The sequence below is a fragment of the Corylus avellana genome, chromosome 9 (genome assembly GCF_965113065.1).
Source record: "Corylus avellana chromosome 9, dhCorAvel1.hap1.2, whole genome shotgun sequence".
In the NCBI taxonomy this organism is placed as follows: domain Eukaryota; kingdom Viridiplantae; phylum Streptophyta; class Magnoliopsida; order Fagales; family Betulaceae; genus Corylus; species Corylus avellana.
Window position 1 is genome coordinate 2458179 of NC_142498.1, and position 15690 is coordinate 2473868.

Sequence of the window (15690 nt, forward strand, 5' to 3'; positions counted from 1 at the left end):
ATAAGAAAACCCTAGTTAAGCCCATTTCTTTCAATTCGTGGGTTAGATTTGACCATGTCAGCTAGATGAAATCTAGGGATCCAACGTGCTAGAGAGCAATTTAGCCAACTATACTCAATCCCCTCATCGAATCACCCGTACCCGACCATCATAATCGCCCCGTCGCCCATAGCACCTACCGAATCCGCTTTGTTTTACTTCCAACAATAGTTTACGACAAAGAAATTCAGGATTTTGCCTTGCAACACTCAAAATTTCATCCATTATTTTTGAAACAAATGATTGTTACAAACTGCACCATTCATAAGCCTTTGCTCCCAACCAATTGGGAGTCGGGACAGCTAGAATACTAGATAAAATACTATTTGCTTCCTTTTCTTTTCTTTTTTATCGTAAGCAATATTTGCTTTCTTTTCATTTGTTTTAGTCCCAATGCTTGGGAAAATAGGCAAATTTAGGACTTTTGACCTAATTTCTATTTTATGTTTATCATAATGGTGATTTCTATATGCTAAACTAACCAGAAATAACTCACAGAGCAAGTTCAATGACAAAATTCTGGAACTGGCCAAAATAAAGTGCGCTTTTTAATTATGTAATATTTTGTTTTTTGTTCATATAAAACTACGAGAATGAAATAGCTTCTTTTCTCTTTCTTTAGCGGCTAAACTTGCTTCGGCCTTAGGTCTTACTTTGTATGTAGGTTGGATCAGCTTGCTTCGATCATTTTATAATGTAATTAGATATGATGCGAAGAATAGCAATATCAAAACAGTTCTATCTCAAAAGCACTAGTTTCAATGGATGATACTTCACTAACTGATGACAAATTCATAATGCGTTTACAAATTCATAATTTCCTGAAAGCAGAAGCAAATTATGTCGACTTATATTTCATCAATTCCTCTAATCAATTCTATACGCATGGCATGAAGGCAGAGAGATTGGTCCTCCTAAAAGTTGAAAAGAGTTCTCTGCTTTATGTTGAGAAATGTTTGATAAACCTTTTCAATCTTAACCAACCTCAGTCAAAAACTATAGAATCTTGAATTTTACCTATTGAGTAAAAAGACTGAGATTTTACCAAAATTTCAACTTTGGAAGAAAACACAAGAACTATTGCCCTGAAATCATTACTTTTTCCTATCCCTTTGCAATTCCACTGAGATGAGGTTCTCCTAGTAAAGACTAAAAAACATCTCATACCATACACATAAGTGACAACTTATGTAGATTGTTTCAGCTTTTCTTCCACAAGCTCAATACACCGGTACAAAACCAACTCAAGCGGGTTTAGGGTACATACTGTGTCATCCCCGAGTTGAACAGAATCTTTCCTGTTTTCTGCCATTATGCCTGTCACCAGTGTTCGAAGAGGTAGAAGCCATTCATTGTATGCCTTCTGCAAATTGTTCTTGGACAGCACCTCGGTATAGTTGGTTTTTCCTGTTCCATTGGTCACTTGAGTCAAAAATACAAGTAGCATCTTGTAGACCAAATTACAAACATATTCTCTTTTTTACTTCCAAATATTTTTTTAACAGATAATTGAAATTTTTAGTCAAGAAAAAATAAAAAGAGCATAGCCCTAACACACCAAGTGTACTAGAGATATGCAAAAGGAAATTTAAAAGAACATTTTTTATACTAAAAGAAATCAAGTTTACCGTACAAAAGATCTAAATTTAGAGTTATTGACATTGTCCATCATTTTGGTGTATTTCCATCTATGCCCCAATTTTTGTGCTTTTGCTCTTAATAATACGAAGAGCAGATATAAAGGGAGTACTACCAAAATTTATGTAACAAGGAAGCAAGCTAATAAAACCTTTTTCCAACTTTGATTCTAACTAGATATTAGATAAAATAATGAATTACCTGTCAACTCTGTTATTAACACAAATCTGTACAGGTTGAGAGCAGAATGAACCTGTATGAAGTTTGATAAAGGAATAATTAATTAGTTATTTATTAACATGTACCAATTCAAATCCAAAGATGAACCAAAAAATATTCATTGTAAGGCTGAATAAAATTAATTGACACACTTTCAGGCTGTCAAACTGGCAAGAAATTACAACAAAACTCAATTAACAACATTACCATAGACGCAAACTGCATGCTGTATATTCTTTTCTAGAACTCCCAAACTAATAGAAGATCCTTTAGTGATTAGTTTTCAGCACTAGCAACAAACACAAATATGCCTTGGTGTAAGCCAAATATATAAAGCACTACCCATTGTTAAGTAAACCAACCAAAGTATGGACACATCCATAAATGATACAAGATGTCTACCTTATGAACAAACTTAAGCACTGGAAAAAAGCTTCTTACAACTAAAGCGGGTCTGAAGCTACCATGCTTCAAATTTTGGATTAAAAGAAACTTAGTGTAGCTATGACTTCAAAAGAAAACTATTAAATTTTAAGGTTGGACGGCGGGGTTAAGTTTAAAGCTTTCACGTTCAAAACCCTCTATGTTTGAACGGCAGCTCACAATAACCTTCTATTTTCTAATTTCCCAAAGTTCTTGGATTTGTGTTTTTCTTCTTCTCCCTTGTTAGGTGTCTCTCATGTGTACTTGGATTGCGTCCCTTTGTGCTTTCTAATAAGATTGAATTACTTATTAAAAAAAAAACTTCTAAGAGAATATTTTGATAGAGGGAGAGAAGGTTACCATTCCCCATATTTGGATGTTGGGGAGGGTGAGAGGATTTGGAGGGGTACCAACATACCATACCCCCTTCAAGTCCCCACCCCCGCGGTAAGTAAAACAAATTCAATTAACTCTTGCTTCAAAATTTTCAATTCCCTCGAATTTGGGAAATATGAAGGGACAGAATACCAACTTCAATGAAATTTTCAGTACTTCCCTTTTTATCCCAGTAATAATTTATCTTCAATAATCTGTAAACAAACTCTTATCACTCATCCTACTTTATTGTCAATTTACATAAACCTTATTTTTTTCCTCTCCTTTCCACCCTACAACCAAACAAAGGGAGGAATACATTCTCCCTCTCCCTCTCCCACTCCATATTTACTAAGACATCAAAACAAAGGAAATAATAACTATTCTCTCTCCTCTTTTCTCCCTCCAAATTCCCAAACATAGTCTAATGCCCAAATGGCATGCAACAACTTTCTTCACATGTTGCATATATATGGTTATCCAGGAGAAAGACATTGCATCCACTTTACTCAGACTATACAAGTCTTAGTTAGTCTTAGTTACTAGGTAATTTAAAACAAACATAAAAGGAAAAAAATAAGTCTAGAAGCCATTGCAATCTGCTAAACAGCATAAAGTAGTTAAATAACAAAATGAGAACTGCATCTGACAAAAAGGAAGTATCTTAGTCGAGGAAAAACAATAAAATCAGAAGAGAAAAAAATCTTTTAGACAAAATACCGCATCATTATACTCAGTAAGGGATGGAGGACCTCCCTTTGGTGGCCTCAAAACCAACTCCACCAGTTCAAGGACAGTGGCATTCCAAAACAACATTTTTGGACATTCTTCATTTTCTGTTTGCTGAACTTCATCATTTCTCATTGATAGTCTTTTGCGATTTTCCATGTGCATTTCTCCTCTAATAAGATCTAAAAGAATTGCAATCTACAAAAGGTTGTCAAGAATACATCAGATAATGCGAAACAAATATAAATTGTTACAATTCATAAAAACTAACTTGAAAAAAATTACCATGGAGGAAGAGTCAGTATTTGTAATCAAAGCTGTCAAAATGTCAAATCTCTGAGAAGTTGGAATATCAGCAAGTACCTGGTTTTGAGTAGCCAACACAAGCAGGTATTATCTACTTACGAATAAGTGTATACAATACTTGAGAAAATAAGGTTGTATGACATTGGTCAGGGACTACAACATAACCCACTTTTGGAGATTGCAGCAAACAAATTTCTTGTGGAGTTGCTCATGACACTAAAAGATACAAATTCCCTACCCTTTTAAATGCATCAAAGGCAAGCTTCCTTAGTACTGTATCGGGTGCGTATATGATGACCATTTTAATAGCCTGAAATATATAGTTTTGACCATCAGAGATGAAATGGATCAAACTTTATCCATTGACACAGGTTGGATATATTGTATAAACTCAATATGTTAGACTACCTGCAAAGCAGCAAAAAGACTGGGGATATGAGATGACAAGTCAGTATGTTCATCATCACATTTTTGGGAGATATTTCCATCAGTTATGCAAAGCAACAAGTCGATGGCATGTTTCTTTAAATCCCATGGCAGATTGACAAAAGAGTATATGTGCTTTAACATGCCTACTGTTTGCCACCTTCTCATCTGGTTACTTCGAAGTTCATCCTTGACAGCAGTAAGGTCCTCCTCAGCAGCCTGAGCAACTTCATCCGAGATATGGCCCCAAACAACTGCGTCAAGAAAGATAAAAGCATGCCTGAGAAACAGCAAATAATATTGGAAGAGAACTCAATGCCAAAAGAATAAATAAAATCTGTATTTGCAAATATGAACCTGAAAGAGATGCACCATGTTTGACATAGGTTAAACAACTCATATAATCATTTTCGTCTTCTGTGCATTCTGTAAAAAAGAAAAGGGAAAGTGAAAAAACCCTACCAGCTAAGATAAGAGAGGAGCAAATGCAATCAAAGAAAAATTACCTCCCACAACAATGGTAGTCATTTTTTCAACATCACTCCCAGTTATTAGACCAAGATATGATAGACTACAATATGGAAAGAAGCGTGAAAATTGTGACACCAAGCGATGACAGCTCGAACTTTTATGATTCAAGCTCATGGAAACAAGAGCCTGCACATCAAGGGTGTATTTCAAGAGATAAACACGCAGGTATATTAAAAACCAGGAAAACAAATAAATCAGATATAACCATTGAAATACAAAACGGCAAAATGAAGGTCCACAAACAAATGAAAGAGGAAAAAACGATTGAATAGAATCAAACACCAAAAATTATTCAAGGTGCAACATAAATGAAAACAATTAATACTCAAACTGGAAGTTCAGTCCCATAGAGAAATGCCAACCATGCTTTGCAAGACATAAAGACCAAGTAGAGCACAAAGCTTTTCCTTTGATCTACCCTCCTGTCGCACAGAATGGAAGCTCATCATGATCTAATAGAGAACATATCAAGAATCTCAAGACTAGCCTAATAAAGTAGGGAAACATATTGTATGAGAATGTCACACCGACCAACTTTGTGCTAACTCCATGTATAGAATTGGCAATGCCGACAGCTCTGTCAAACAAACTCTCAACTTCTGTTTCCTCATCATTTGACTCCCACGACACGACCTTTAAAACTTTAACAATAATAGGAACTGCTTCTTTTACTTGCTCGAAGTGATGCCTCTGAATGGAAAGAATTACTGAAAACCAAAAAGAGTATGGACCAACATCTTTCTCAGCTTACTACTGCCAAAAGTGTAGTTTTCACCACTTTCATAGATACAAATTTCAAGCACAAAACCACATTATAAAAAACAGAATTGCAAGAAAATTTGCACATAGATTATAAAATTTTAGACAATTTTCATTTATTTAAATATTTTGGAACAAGTGCCCAAAGAAAACCTAGTTATGATATAAGCATGCACCAATCAGCAATTGTCAATAAAGATACTGGATCTGAACAAGGCATATAAGTTAGGGGAAAAAAAGTTCTTTTTAAATGGCTTCAACAGGCTTTAAAGCATACCCGCTACTGCAAGCTGTGGCCTCAATGTACCATAGAAACTTTCTAATTTTCACAAGGCAGCTGGATTTTAATTTGAATCAAGTAGCCAGCACTTCCAACTAAAAAAAATTCTAGAAAATAGAGCTGTTTGTTAAATCAAAGAGCATCCATTTGGTGAGTCCATTTTTTATAATTATTTTCCCAACATCAGTGGCCAAGACAAGAGTAAGTTTTAGCTTAATCTGATATGGAGTGGTTCTCCTCTAGAAGGAGCTTTGGCATCTTTGAATTTCTTGTCTGAAAGGACCCAAACTTACACAGATGAGTTTTCAGAAAGGGCCCTGAGTGGCCAGCCAATCAACATTTTGTCTTTGACCATATGTGAGGCTATGCTGTAGGACCCAGTTCAGGCCAGTAATTATGACCCCAGCCCAAATTTGCACAAAATCTGCCAGCGTTCTCTAGTATACATCCTATATACGGGGTTGCCCCCCCTCTGCGCGTTGTTTGAATATGCATTATTTATCAAAAAAAAAAAGTACCTCCTAAAAGACCAGCTACTCCTGCTGCACTAGGATTACCCTCAAAAACAGCTATTGATATAGAGTTCAACCCAATTTGTCTAACAGAAAATACATGCAATGAAGGTATCAGACCGCATTCTAACAGTTCATTAACCCTAAGGCGCTTATTATCTTCACAACTTCAACTAGGTTACCATTTAAGCACAGGGGGGTAAACAAATTGCTCATTAAAGACTCTTCAGTTCCTGCGCTTCAAAATTCCCCAACAACTAATAGACTCCAGCACACTCCTTGTACAGCAACCTGTCATTTTCATATTCTTACCTACTCTTCTTCAAGTTGAAGAACTCTGGCTTAAAGTCTCCTATAAATGGCACTTCCACTAAATCTTAGCACACGGTCAACCCCTAGACATAGGGACGGTATTCAATAGCATAACAATTTATTACCTATGACCCAAAATTAGAATGGCAACCCCGTTGTAGAGAAAATTGCTGAAATTTATTTCATATATAAATTGTTTTTTTAAGTTTAGCCATTGCTTGACCAATAAACCAAACCACTTAAAATATTTTTCTCTTCAAACATTTGAGGTGGAACTCCAAAATGATGTTCCATGGAATTCTTCCCCATAATTTGAAGTGTATTTTTAGCTGACATTCTTCATGAAAACCAGACACACATTTAGAAGAAGAATGAAGGAAAACCTCAAGTTCGTCCAAAGTTATAACCAATGAAGCACGGATACTTCATAATAACTCTTGTACCCTTATTTGATATATAACTGATATGGATAGGCTAGAATACGGCGGAATATGCATCAAACATATTCATAAATAAATTAACTGTTAAAAAGATGGAGAGGTTTGGCTCGGATACAACATAGATACGTTTGGGGTAAATATTTGAATTTTCTTAATGAAATGGTGTTTAAATTTATATTAGGAAGTACACATTATACAACTCGTATACTTTTTCTTTTTTGCATATATTCTTATTAGGTGTTAAAGGGGAGGGGGTGTTAATGTAAAACATTATGTCTAGTGTTTTAGAAAGTTAGGCAGCAAAGAAAAAAATCAAATCTTAATAAATGTCAATCAGTTGGTTATGCATACTTTTGTGATTTATAACTTCAAAATTGGTTTTGTTAATTATATCTACTTTATTTATTTTGGTGTTTGTTATTCATCTTTTAAATTAAAAATTAGCACACATAATGTATTAAATTCATTACCTTATCTCCATCCTATCGTATCCTAGATTTTCAAGAATTGACGTATCACCATGTCCAAAAGATATTGTAATCCAAATCTCACATCCATATTGGTGTTTCATAGGTTATAACTTTAGCATATAAAATCCAACTAAATTTGTACTAGCTCTTTCCAAATAATTTAAGCCAATGACACAACAAGTAGACATTTCTAGCAATAACTCATATCCATGTACACACCCATAGTTTAGTCATATGTAAATGAATTAATAATACCACTGCTTTCACCATTACTTAGGGCAACATATTTAAATCTTATTACCTTTTGAAAGACCACTTAGTAGAGGGACAATACAAGTAGAAGCCTTAGTCGTCTTGCTTAATGCCTGGTATAATTAAAATCATTCGTTAGCAAAGAACCAAAACACAAAACAAAAAATAATTACAAGTAACATAGGAATGGATGAATTGAGCATACATCTCCACTATGAATATAAGCAATGGGAAATACAGAGGTGCCACTTTAACGAACATAATTGATGCCACTTGCATATATGTCAGTCAAAAAACTGAAGATCAAAATCTGATACATCATTTCCAGAGAAAATTCACTTTAATGCATGTTACTTATCAGAACAAAGTCATAAAGCTCCATTTCTAATGTCCACTTTGATCAGTCACTCAAAATATGAAAAATTAAGGTGCAATATGAATAACTGAAGTTAGTGTTGAGAAAAACTTCACATGGAGATGCAAAGTAAAATACTAATTGGTAATAATGAATATATGATTGTCAAATTATTTAAGATCTAAGCTTGTAGACCAATAAGAATAATTGTATTGGGTAGCGTAGGATCAGTAGTAGTTCTAGGTTGGTTATGAGTGGAACAAGTTAAAAGTAATGGAAATTTCTCCATAACTGTTCCCAAAAACACATCAAACAACAAGCAGCTTCATACAACAATTAGATTATATGAATGATATTCATCAATAAGGGGATAACAAGCTAAAGATAGGAGCTACATGCTGGCTGGGAATTAAAGAGGCCCTAGGCAGGGGGCTGAGGAATCCATTTTGTTTTCACAGTTCTGACACAACCAACTAATAAATTATATCAAAGCCAAAGGGTGGTTCTTGTTGATTGAGAGTTTTATGGGTCAAACCACTAACATTTGCAATTTTTTGGTCATGTTTCGCTATTTTGCAAGTTCTTTTAAGATTGATGAAGCCCCTGAATCATGATAACCAATAGGCCACCATAGAACCGCAATCATTCTTGCTTCCCACAAAATTATTCCTAAGATTCTTTAAATAAGGAACCCCGTTAACATCTTGCCTCACAACACTTAAAAAGTGGGGTTCTTCAAGCTAGGCAGTCAAACTTTATTGTTGACCACATAATACATGAATGGCTATTTTGAGGTCCCCAGAGCATCAAGTGCTTCTCTCATAAATATTGGACCTTCTCCAAAATTGTGTTTCTTCTTTAACCTGCTATATGACAGTCAGAAGTCTAAGTCTCATGAAAAAAAATCACTTGTTCTTGCTTCCCTCAATCTAAAATCTCAGACTTACTTAGCGATGGCCAAAAGCTTATAGAAAGTGTTGACCCAAATAGCTTGTGTTTGACATGATCAAAATAGGAGAATCTCTAAAGTGGCAGAGCTCTCTTCCCTTCATTGGAAGCACTTGCGTTTCATGACTGTGTTTTTGGACATGACATCTAAAGAATTCAAAGATCTGTACTTGAGATACATATATTTTTAGCTCTCAGTTCCAGGTGTTTACTACAAAATTTAGACATTTATTGACTCATCAATTAGAAAGAGACTTAACAGAAGACAGAATTCATCCACCACTCCACCTGTGTATTCCACAACATGAGAATATTATACAATTAAACCCTCTAACCGATAACAATGCTGAGCATAATCCAAAAATAGCCTCATGAGTCTTCTCGAACGTTGTTCTTTATATATGCTTAGGAGCATAATATCTATGTATTCCAACAATGGGTCAGGTTTTATTTGGAGAATAAATTCCATCAAAGGCAATGCTCTCAGAGGAATTCCATGATCCATCACTGTTGCTTATCAGTCAAAGTATATGTTGCTGCTAATATTACCCATATTAATAAGTTAGAATCAACCCATACAGAGATATTAGTGAGAATCCTGTTTCACTTTGAGAATTGAAGTCAATTAGACACACTATAGTAGCAAGTTAAAAATTAACTAAATCAAAATGCATAGACATTATCTAGGACTAGTCAAATTTTCACTTTCAGATTATATATGTTTAAATCATATTTCATAATACGAGCCATCATAGATGAAAATACTTGCCAAGTATATTGGTTGCTCCCCCTCTCACTTTTCAAGAAAAATTAAACTCCACACCTATGTATTCCTAAGCAAGCATCAAAATGATTCTAAGAAACACCAATAAATTGATTATATATTTCCAAACAACACACCTCACAAAGAATTGGAAGCATGTCCCGGGGACTACACATTGCTATAAATCGATCAATAACACAATTAGCAGTCTCCAAACATCTATCCGAGACACCTGCAAACTTTGAAACTGCTGTCGGCAACTCAAACGCAAGCATGTCAATAACTGTCTGCCACACCATCAAACAATTTATAAGGTCGTCAACAAATCAAAACATTTATCAACAATAAACAAAACAAAAGGAAATAAAACCTGGTCCAGTGAAGGAGAACACAAATATCCATAAATTTCCGTAAGAACTTCAAATGCATTGTGCTTTGCGTCCTCATTGTCAGGCTCTGATGCAGCAGCAGCTGAGATTGTATCAAGGAACTCAACAAGCTCCGAGACTGAGTTATCAGACTGATGTGGATCTCCTGCTTCGATGGACTAGAATAATATGAAAACAGCATGATCTTAGACATTAACACTCCATTTAATTCGTTATAAGATAAAGTAAAAACAAATTTTAATTATATCTGGGCATATTGTCTTTGATTTCTTATTGTTCGTATCTGTGAAACATCAAAAGCCTCTAAGCAAACGCACGAACACTTAGAAATTGCAACTTCCATTTAACCACAGAAAAACCAAATCCTCAACTCAGCTTCCTTTTGTTTGATTTTGAATCAGAGAAACTTCCAAGATCGAAAAAGTTTTTGAACACTGTCATTTTCAGCTAAACTTCTTTTCGTTTGATTTCGAATCAGAGAAACTTGCAATATGGAAAAATGCTTTTGAATTCTGTCATTTTCCTACGGTTTCTCGGGAACCAAACAGAAGTACTCCGGAAAATTTAAAAGAGGGAAGTGGCGGGGTCTTACTTTGGAAAGTGAGCTCAGGATTTCAATAGTACGAAGAGCAGCGGAGGGGCTGCGACCGTCTGCATTCGCCGCTGACATAGCGGCGCTGCAACTCTGGAACTCCGAATCTGACAACGGATTAATATCCGAATCAATCCTAGCCCTATGATCGGAAGTTTCTGCACTGATGAATCGACACCGTATTATACTTGCGATAACTTCTCGAGAGGAAGCGAGAGAAGGCGGGGTTTTTTTGTTGTTGTAGTGAATTTGATCTTCTTGCAGTTATGAGTAATGGCAAAGAGCAAATGAGTAGTTATATTCGAGACCGATAAAATGATACATTTATGTCATCATCTCATATCGCATCTTATGAGATGGTCTTAAAAATCAATTTTTGAAAATAAAATTTAATAAATATAGCATTTTTCGTATTAAAAAAATTTTAATATTTATGCGAGATCACTCTACAAATTTTAAAAATGTTAGAAGAAAATGAGGTGATATATAACATTTTCAATGACATATAGTAGGCAGTGATGCTCTCTCTCTCTCTCTCTCTCTCTCTCTCTCTCTATATATATATATACATATAGTGGTTCGTACTTCGTAGCATTTGATACGCATGCGATTGGTTTTTTGGTTGGAATACTCTCCTACATCGGTTTTAGAGGATGGAATTCATAATAGACTTATGTCATAACCTGGTAGTTTATTTTTAGAGAAAAATGAAAAATTAGTCTTTATGGTTTACCTAATTTATAATTAAGTCTTTGTAGTATTAAAATAAACTCAAAGGTACTTGAAGTATGCCAAAAAATAATTTAGTCCCTACAGTCAAATTAGGTCCACTAATTAACAAATTCTGTTAGTGTGACACTGACTTAAATATGACAAGTATCATAATTTTATTGGTTCTAACGTTTCATGTTATCATAATCTGTTAAGTCAGTGAATGGAATTTGACCGCAGGAACTAAATTATTTTTTTGGCATACCTTAGGGATTTTTAAGTTCATTTTGATACTACAAAGAGTTAATTGCAAATCAAATAAACCACAATGACAGATTTTATATTTTTCCCTTATTTTTATATTCTAATTTTTAAGTAATGATAATTGTGATTTTTATTATTATTATTATTATTGATTGGATTAATACCGCTTTTACTATTAAGTTTATTATAAATTGGTGTGAAATTTTACTTATCATTTATTATGTCAGTTGTAAAATAATTAATTTTTTTTATTCTAAATAATTAATTTTATCTATTACTTAATGTTTTCACCTACATAGTATCATGTGAAACTACTTAAGTTTGGAAAAAAAAAAAAAAAATTATAGTAAAAATTGTACTATCTAAATATTTCTCTCTTTTTCCTTTTTTTTTTTTTTTTTTTTTTCTTTTTGAAAAGTTATAAAGGTGTGGGAATTATTGGAAGCCTTTTGTTAAAGTGAGATTGTAAAGAAGGTTGTTCAATGTTAGACCCATCAACAATGTCCTGGTTTATAATGATGACATTATTTTCATTTGAATAGTATTTGGCCGATTAAGGTTCCTTTGAGGATAATTTTTTTCCTTGGTGAGCACCAAGTGCACTGAGCAGCCCTATAGAGCTGCATGTCATTGTGATCAATAAGTATTACATGTGCAAGAGAAATAGAAAGTCAGTGGACCATATTTTTATCCATTGTGAGGTTGTTTGCACCTTAAGGATTTCTTTTAAGTTGCTTTTTATTATATTGGGTTACGTGTAGAGGAGCAATTGATTTATTTGCTTGGTGGTGGACTGTTAGTAGCTCTTTCGAAGGGAAAATCATCATAATCTCATTAGTTGATGAGGGATCACGAGCATAAAGCTATTACATCACAAAGCAAAAGATTGATTTATTTGCTTGGTGGTGGACTGTTAGTAGCTCTTTCGAAGGGAAAATCATCATAATCTCATTAGTTGATGAGGGATCACGAGCATAAAGCTATTACATCACAAAGCAAAAGCTCTTAGAAAATCCTAGCCGAAGTTACAAGTCATAGATACATATATAACAATCTGACATTCAAGACCTATATATGACATCAATATCCGCTAACCCATGACTAATATTCAGTTGTAGCAATAAATCTATTTCAAACAGACTCAACTCAATGCATAGGTAGCTCATATTCCTCGGCCCTAAGAGTAGAAAACCTAATGCCAAAACTCATCATCCTTAACCCAAAAGCCAAGAAATTGTTCACATCAACAACCCAATGGTCTGAACAATCTTTATTCAATCAAGTTACAAAGAAACTACAAAAAGACAAATGAAAAAAAAAATAAAAAACACAAAACCAACAGACAACAGCATCGATGGAGGCGAAGCAACAACCCCATGTGTGGAGCACACGCAGAAGAGTGAAGCTCCAGCGTTGGCGCGTGTAGGCCACGCACTGGCGCATGGTGGCAGTGTTGCGACGAGGAGGGCGATGACAGGTGGCGGAGAGGTTGGAGAAGGCGGGGGAGAGGCGTGTCATTGGCCTGGTAAGCTCAAAAGGAACATATCTAGCTTAGATCAGACCGGATCTAAAACCCCCAAGGCAACTAGAACAAAGGAAAAGGTGACGACCGGATGAGGTGACGAGTCGACAAGGTGGAGGGGGTGGCATGGCTGCTGCTGAAATCGGTGATAGGGATCAAAAACAGGAGACAAAACAGAAAAAATAAGTGTATAAAAGCAAAAGAAGGGGGGAGGGGGGAGGGAGGGGAGGGGAGGGGAGGGAGGAGGGATTCCATCGTGTCTCTCCTCCCTCAAGGAACTCACTGTTGGTAGCTTTTGAAATACTATTATGTAGAAGATAATGCCTTCTTGCCTTTTGCGGTATCTATGGAGGAACATAGATTATAGAAGTTTTGATGATTGTAAGAAGATATTGAAAGAGCAGTTGCCCAAAGGCTCAATGTATGGCTTGGTCTGATACTATGGCATCCTCTCTTTGGTTTCCTCATATGCCATAAACCATTAAGGCTAATTTTGATTCGGCTTTAAGACCCGACTTTTCAATTGTTACCACCGTTGTTAATGATGCTAGTGGGAACACTATCAACACAACAATAAAGAAATTGTTCACTAAGGATTCTAGCTGCCATGGGAGAAGATTAAGCAACTGCTGCCTCTTGTGGTGTCTATTCTCTTACTCTCATTTGTTTGTTGGCTGAAACTTTGTTAGCATTATTTATGATATTAGTTTGTATTTTGCTTTATTTCAATAGCGGGAAGGCATGGAAAGTTTATAGGAGCGATAACTTTATAGAATATAGTTTAATTAAATGGGATACTTCTCACTTGGAAATATTTTCAACTAGTTACCCATTATCTCTTTTATCTTGATCAATAGTGGGAATGACACACTTGTAACCCTTTTTCGGACATTCGTATTGATTGATTTTGGTTTTAGCTTAGTGTCTGCAGATTACTACTACTAAATGTCAAGTAATCCCCCCCAAAAAAAAAAAAAAAAAAAGGGCAATGCAGTAAAACTCGATGGTTTTGTTTTTATAAGAGAAATGTTACGTGTATTTTTCAAGTGTTTACTTTTTAATGTGATAGTAAAAATCATCATTAACGTAACACACACACACACACACATATATATATTACCCGTTTAAAATTCAATGGTAATTTTCACTACAATCAATATTTGTTTAATTTAATTTAATTTAATTTTTTTAAAAAAAATTTGACTCCTCTTAATCAAAATTTTGGCTTCGCCACTGATGGGGAATTCTTGATCTATATATTCGACTACAAAACAAAGATTAGGATTTAAGGAATTCTTGATCTATATATTATAGTGTCATTTATACTCTCTACTCGGGAATTCTTGATCTATATATTCAACTTCTGTTAGTGTCTCTTAGATCAAAACTTCCATGGATTCCAAGCAGAATTATTGCCATCTCTGCATGAAGGGTTTTTTTAACTATGGGAGGCCTCCAAAGTCACAATAAGGTCCGCCACAGTGACTTTCGCATCCCATGCCCACAATGCGAAAATTTCTTCAAAGATCACTATTGAGATAATATTTACAATAACTCGAAAGACAAAGATCTCAAATGACAAGAACTCAAGAGACAAAGAACTCAAGAGTTAAGAGTTATAAGAACTCAAGAGACAAGAGTTCAAATGATAAATTAACTTTATTATTGTTAATGTAAAAGTAGAAAAGACTTGTATCATTCATACTCTTTCTCTATAAATAGAGTATTGTATACAATCAAATATATAAAGAAAAAATGTAGCCATATAAAGGCTTTGATGTGTGATGTATGCCATAGGCTGGGCACCTTAACTTTCTTAATCTCTTTTCCTTGTTATAATTTCTCTTCTCTAAATTATAAGTTCTAAATTATAGGTTGGGTTAGCTATGGAAAGGCGATTCTCAGTCGAAGCCAAAGCCTTCTGCTTCACGGCGAGGGAAGGGTCCACTGATCTTTGGTTAGAGGAAAGGAGGAAGGGTTTCGTAGGGGTCATTAGTGTGGGTCCGCAGAGTGCGATTTGGTTGGTGGCTAAGGTGGAAGAGGCTTTTCAGTCTCAGGTGAAGGAAGGTTCAGTCTCAGGCTTCCGTGAGGATGAGAATAGACTTTTGGTTCGCGAGGGTTGCAATAAGGCAAGCAGATTTCTAGAGGTGGTTGTTGAAGCTGATGGTGGTCGGAAAGGTACGATCTGGCTCCCAGAGGGCAGAAGGGGTGGGGTTGGAGCCGTTTCGTGAGTGAAATGATAAGGATGTTGGAGTTTCGAGGTGGACAGATCGGGCCTACTGTTGACGAGTATCCTTCTCTGCCAGGAAAGCGAGTAGTAGAGTCTGCTTCTTCTGGGTCTCGTTATGGACGGTCCTTTGTGAACGTGTTGCGATCGACAGTGGGTGGGGTAAAGTGTTTGTCTTCGTGCTTTCTCGATGTGTTCCCCATGTCAG

General features: G+C 35.3%; 1 protein-coding gene across 1 annotated transcript; it reads right to left on the reverse strand.

The window, feature by feature from the left end:
* Window positions 1–762: 762 nt before the first annotated feature.
* Window positions 763–11007, reverse strand: ALF4 (aberrant root formation protein). Its single transcript, XM_059605368.2, has 14 exons — window positions 10759–11007; window positions 10148–10324; window positions 9915–10064; window positions 7761–7824; window positions 5218–5393; window positions 5049–5108; window positions 4662–4812; window positions 4513–4581; window positions 4138–4409; window positions 3968–4039; window positions 3709–3786; window positions 3415–3621; window positions 1879–1930; window positions 763–1446 (listed from the first exon to the last, which is right to left on the reverse strand). The coding sequence occupies exons 1-14, from the start codon at window positions 10834–10836 to the stop codon at window positions 1226–1228; spliced, it is 1827 nt and encodes a 608-aa protein (XP_059461351.2). The 5' UTR covers window positions 10837–11007; the 3' UTR covers window positions 763–1225.
* Window positions 11008–15690: the final 4683 nt, after the last annotated feature.

Excerpts from the sequence above, each read along its gene's own strand:
- ALF4 (XM_059605368.2), bottom strand. The coding sequence starts at position 10,836 with ATGTCAGCGGCGAATGCAGACGGTCGCAGCCCCTCCGCTGCTCTTCGT. Across the intron at positions 10,065-10,147 it reads GTTCTCCTTCACTGGACCAG|ACAGTTATTGACATGCTTGC; the intron begins GTTTTATTTCCT and ends ATGGTGTGGCAG. Across the intron at positions 4,040-4,137 it reads GTCTTTTTGCTGCTTTGCAG|GCTATTAAAATGGTCATCAT; the intron begins GTAGTCTAACAT and ends TATATATTTCAG.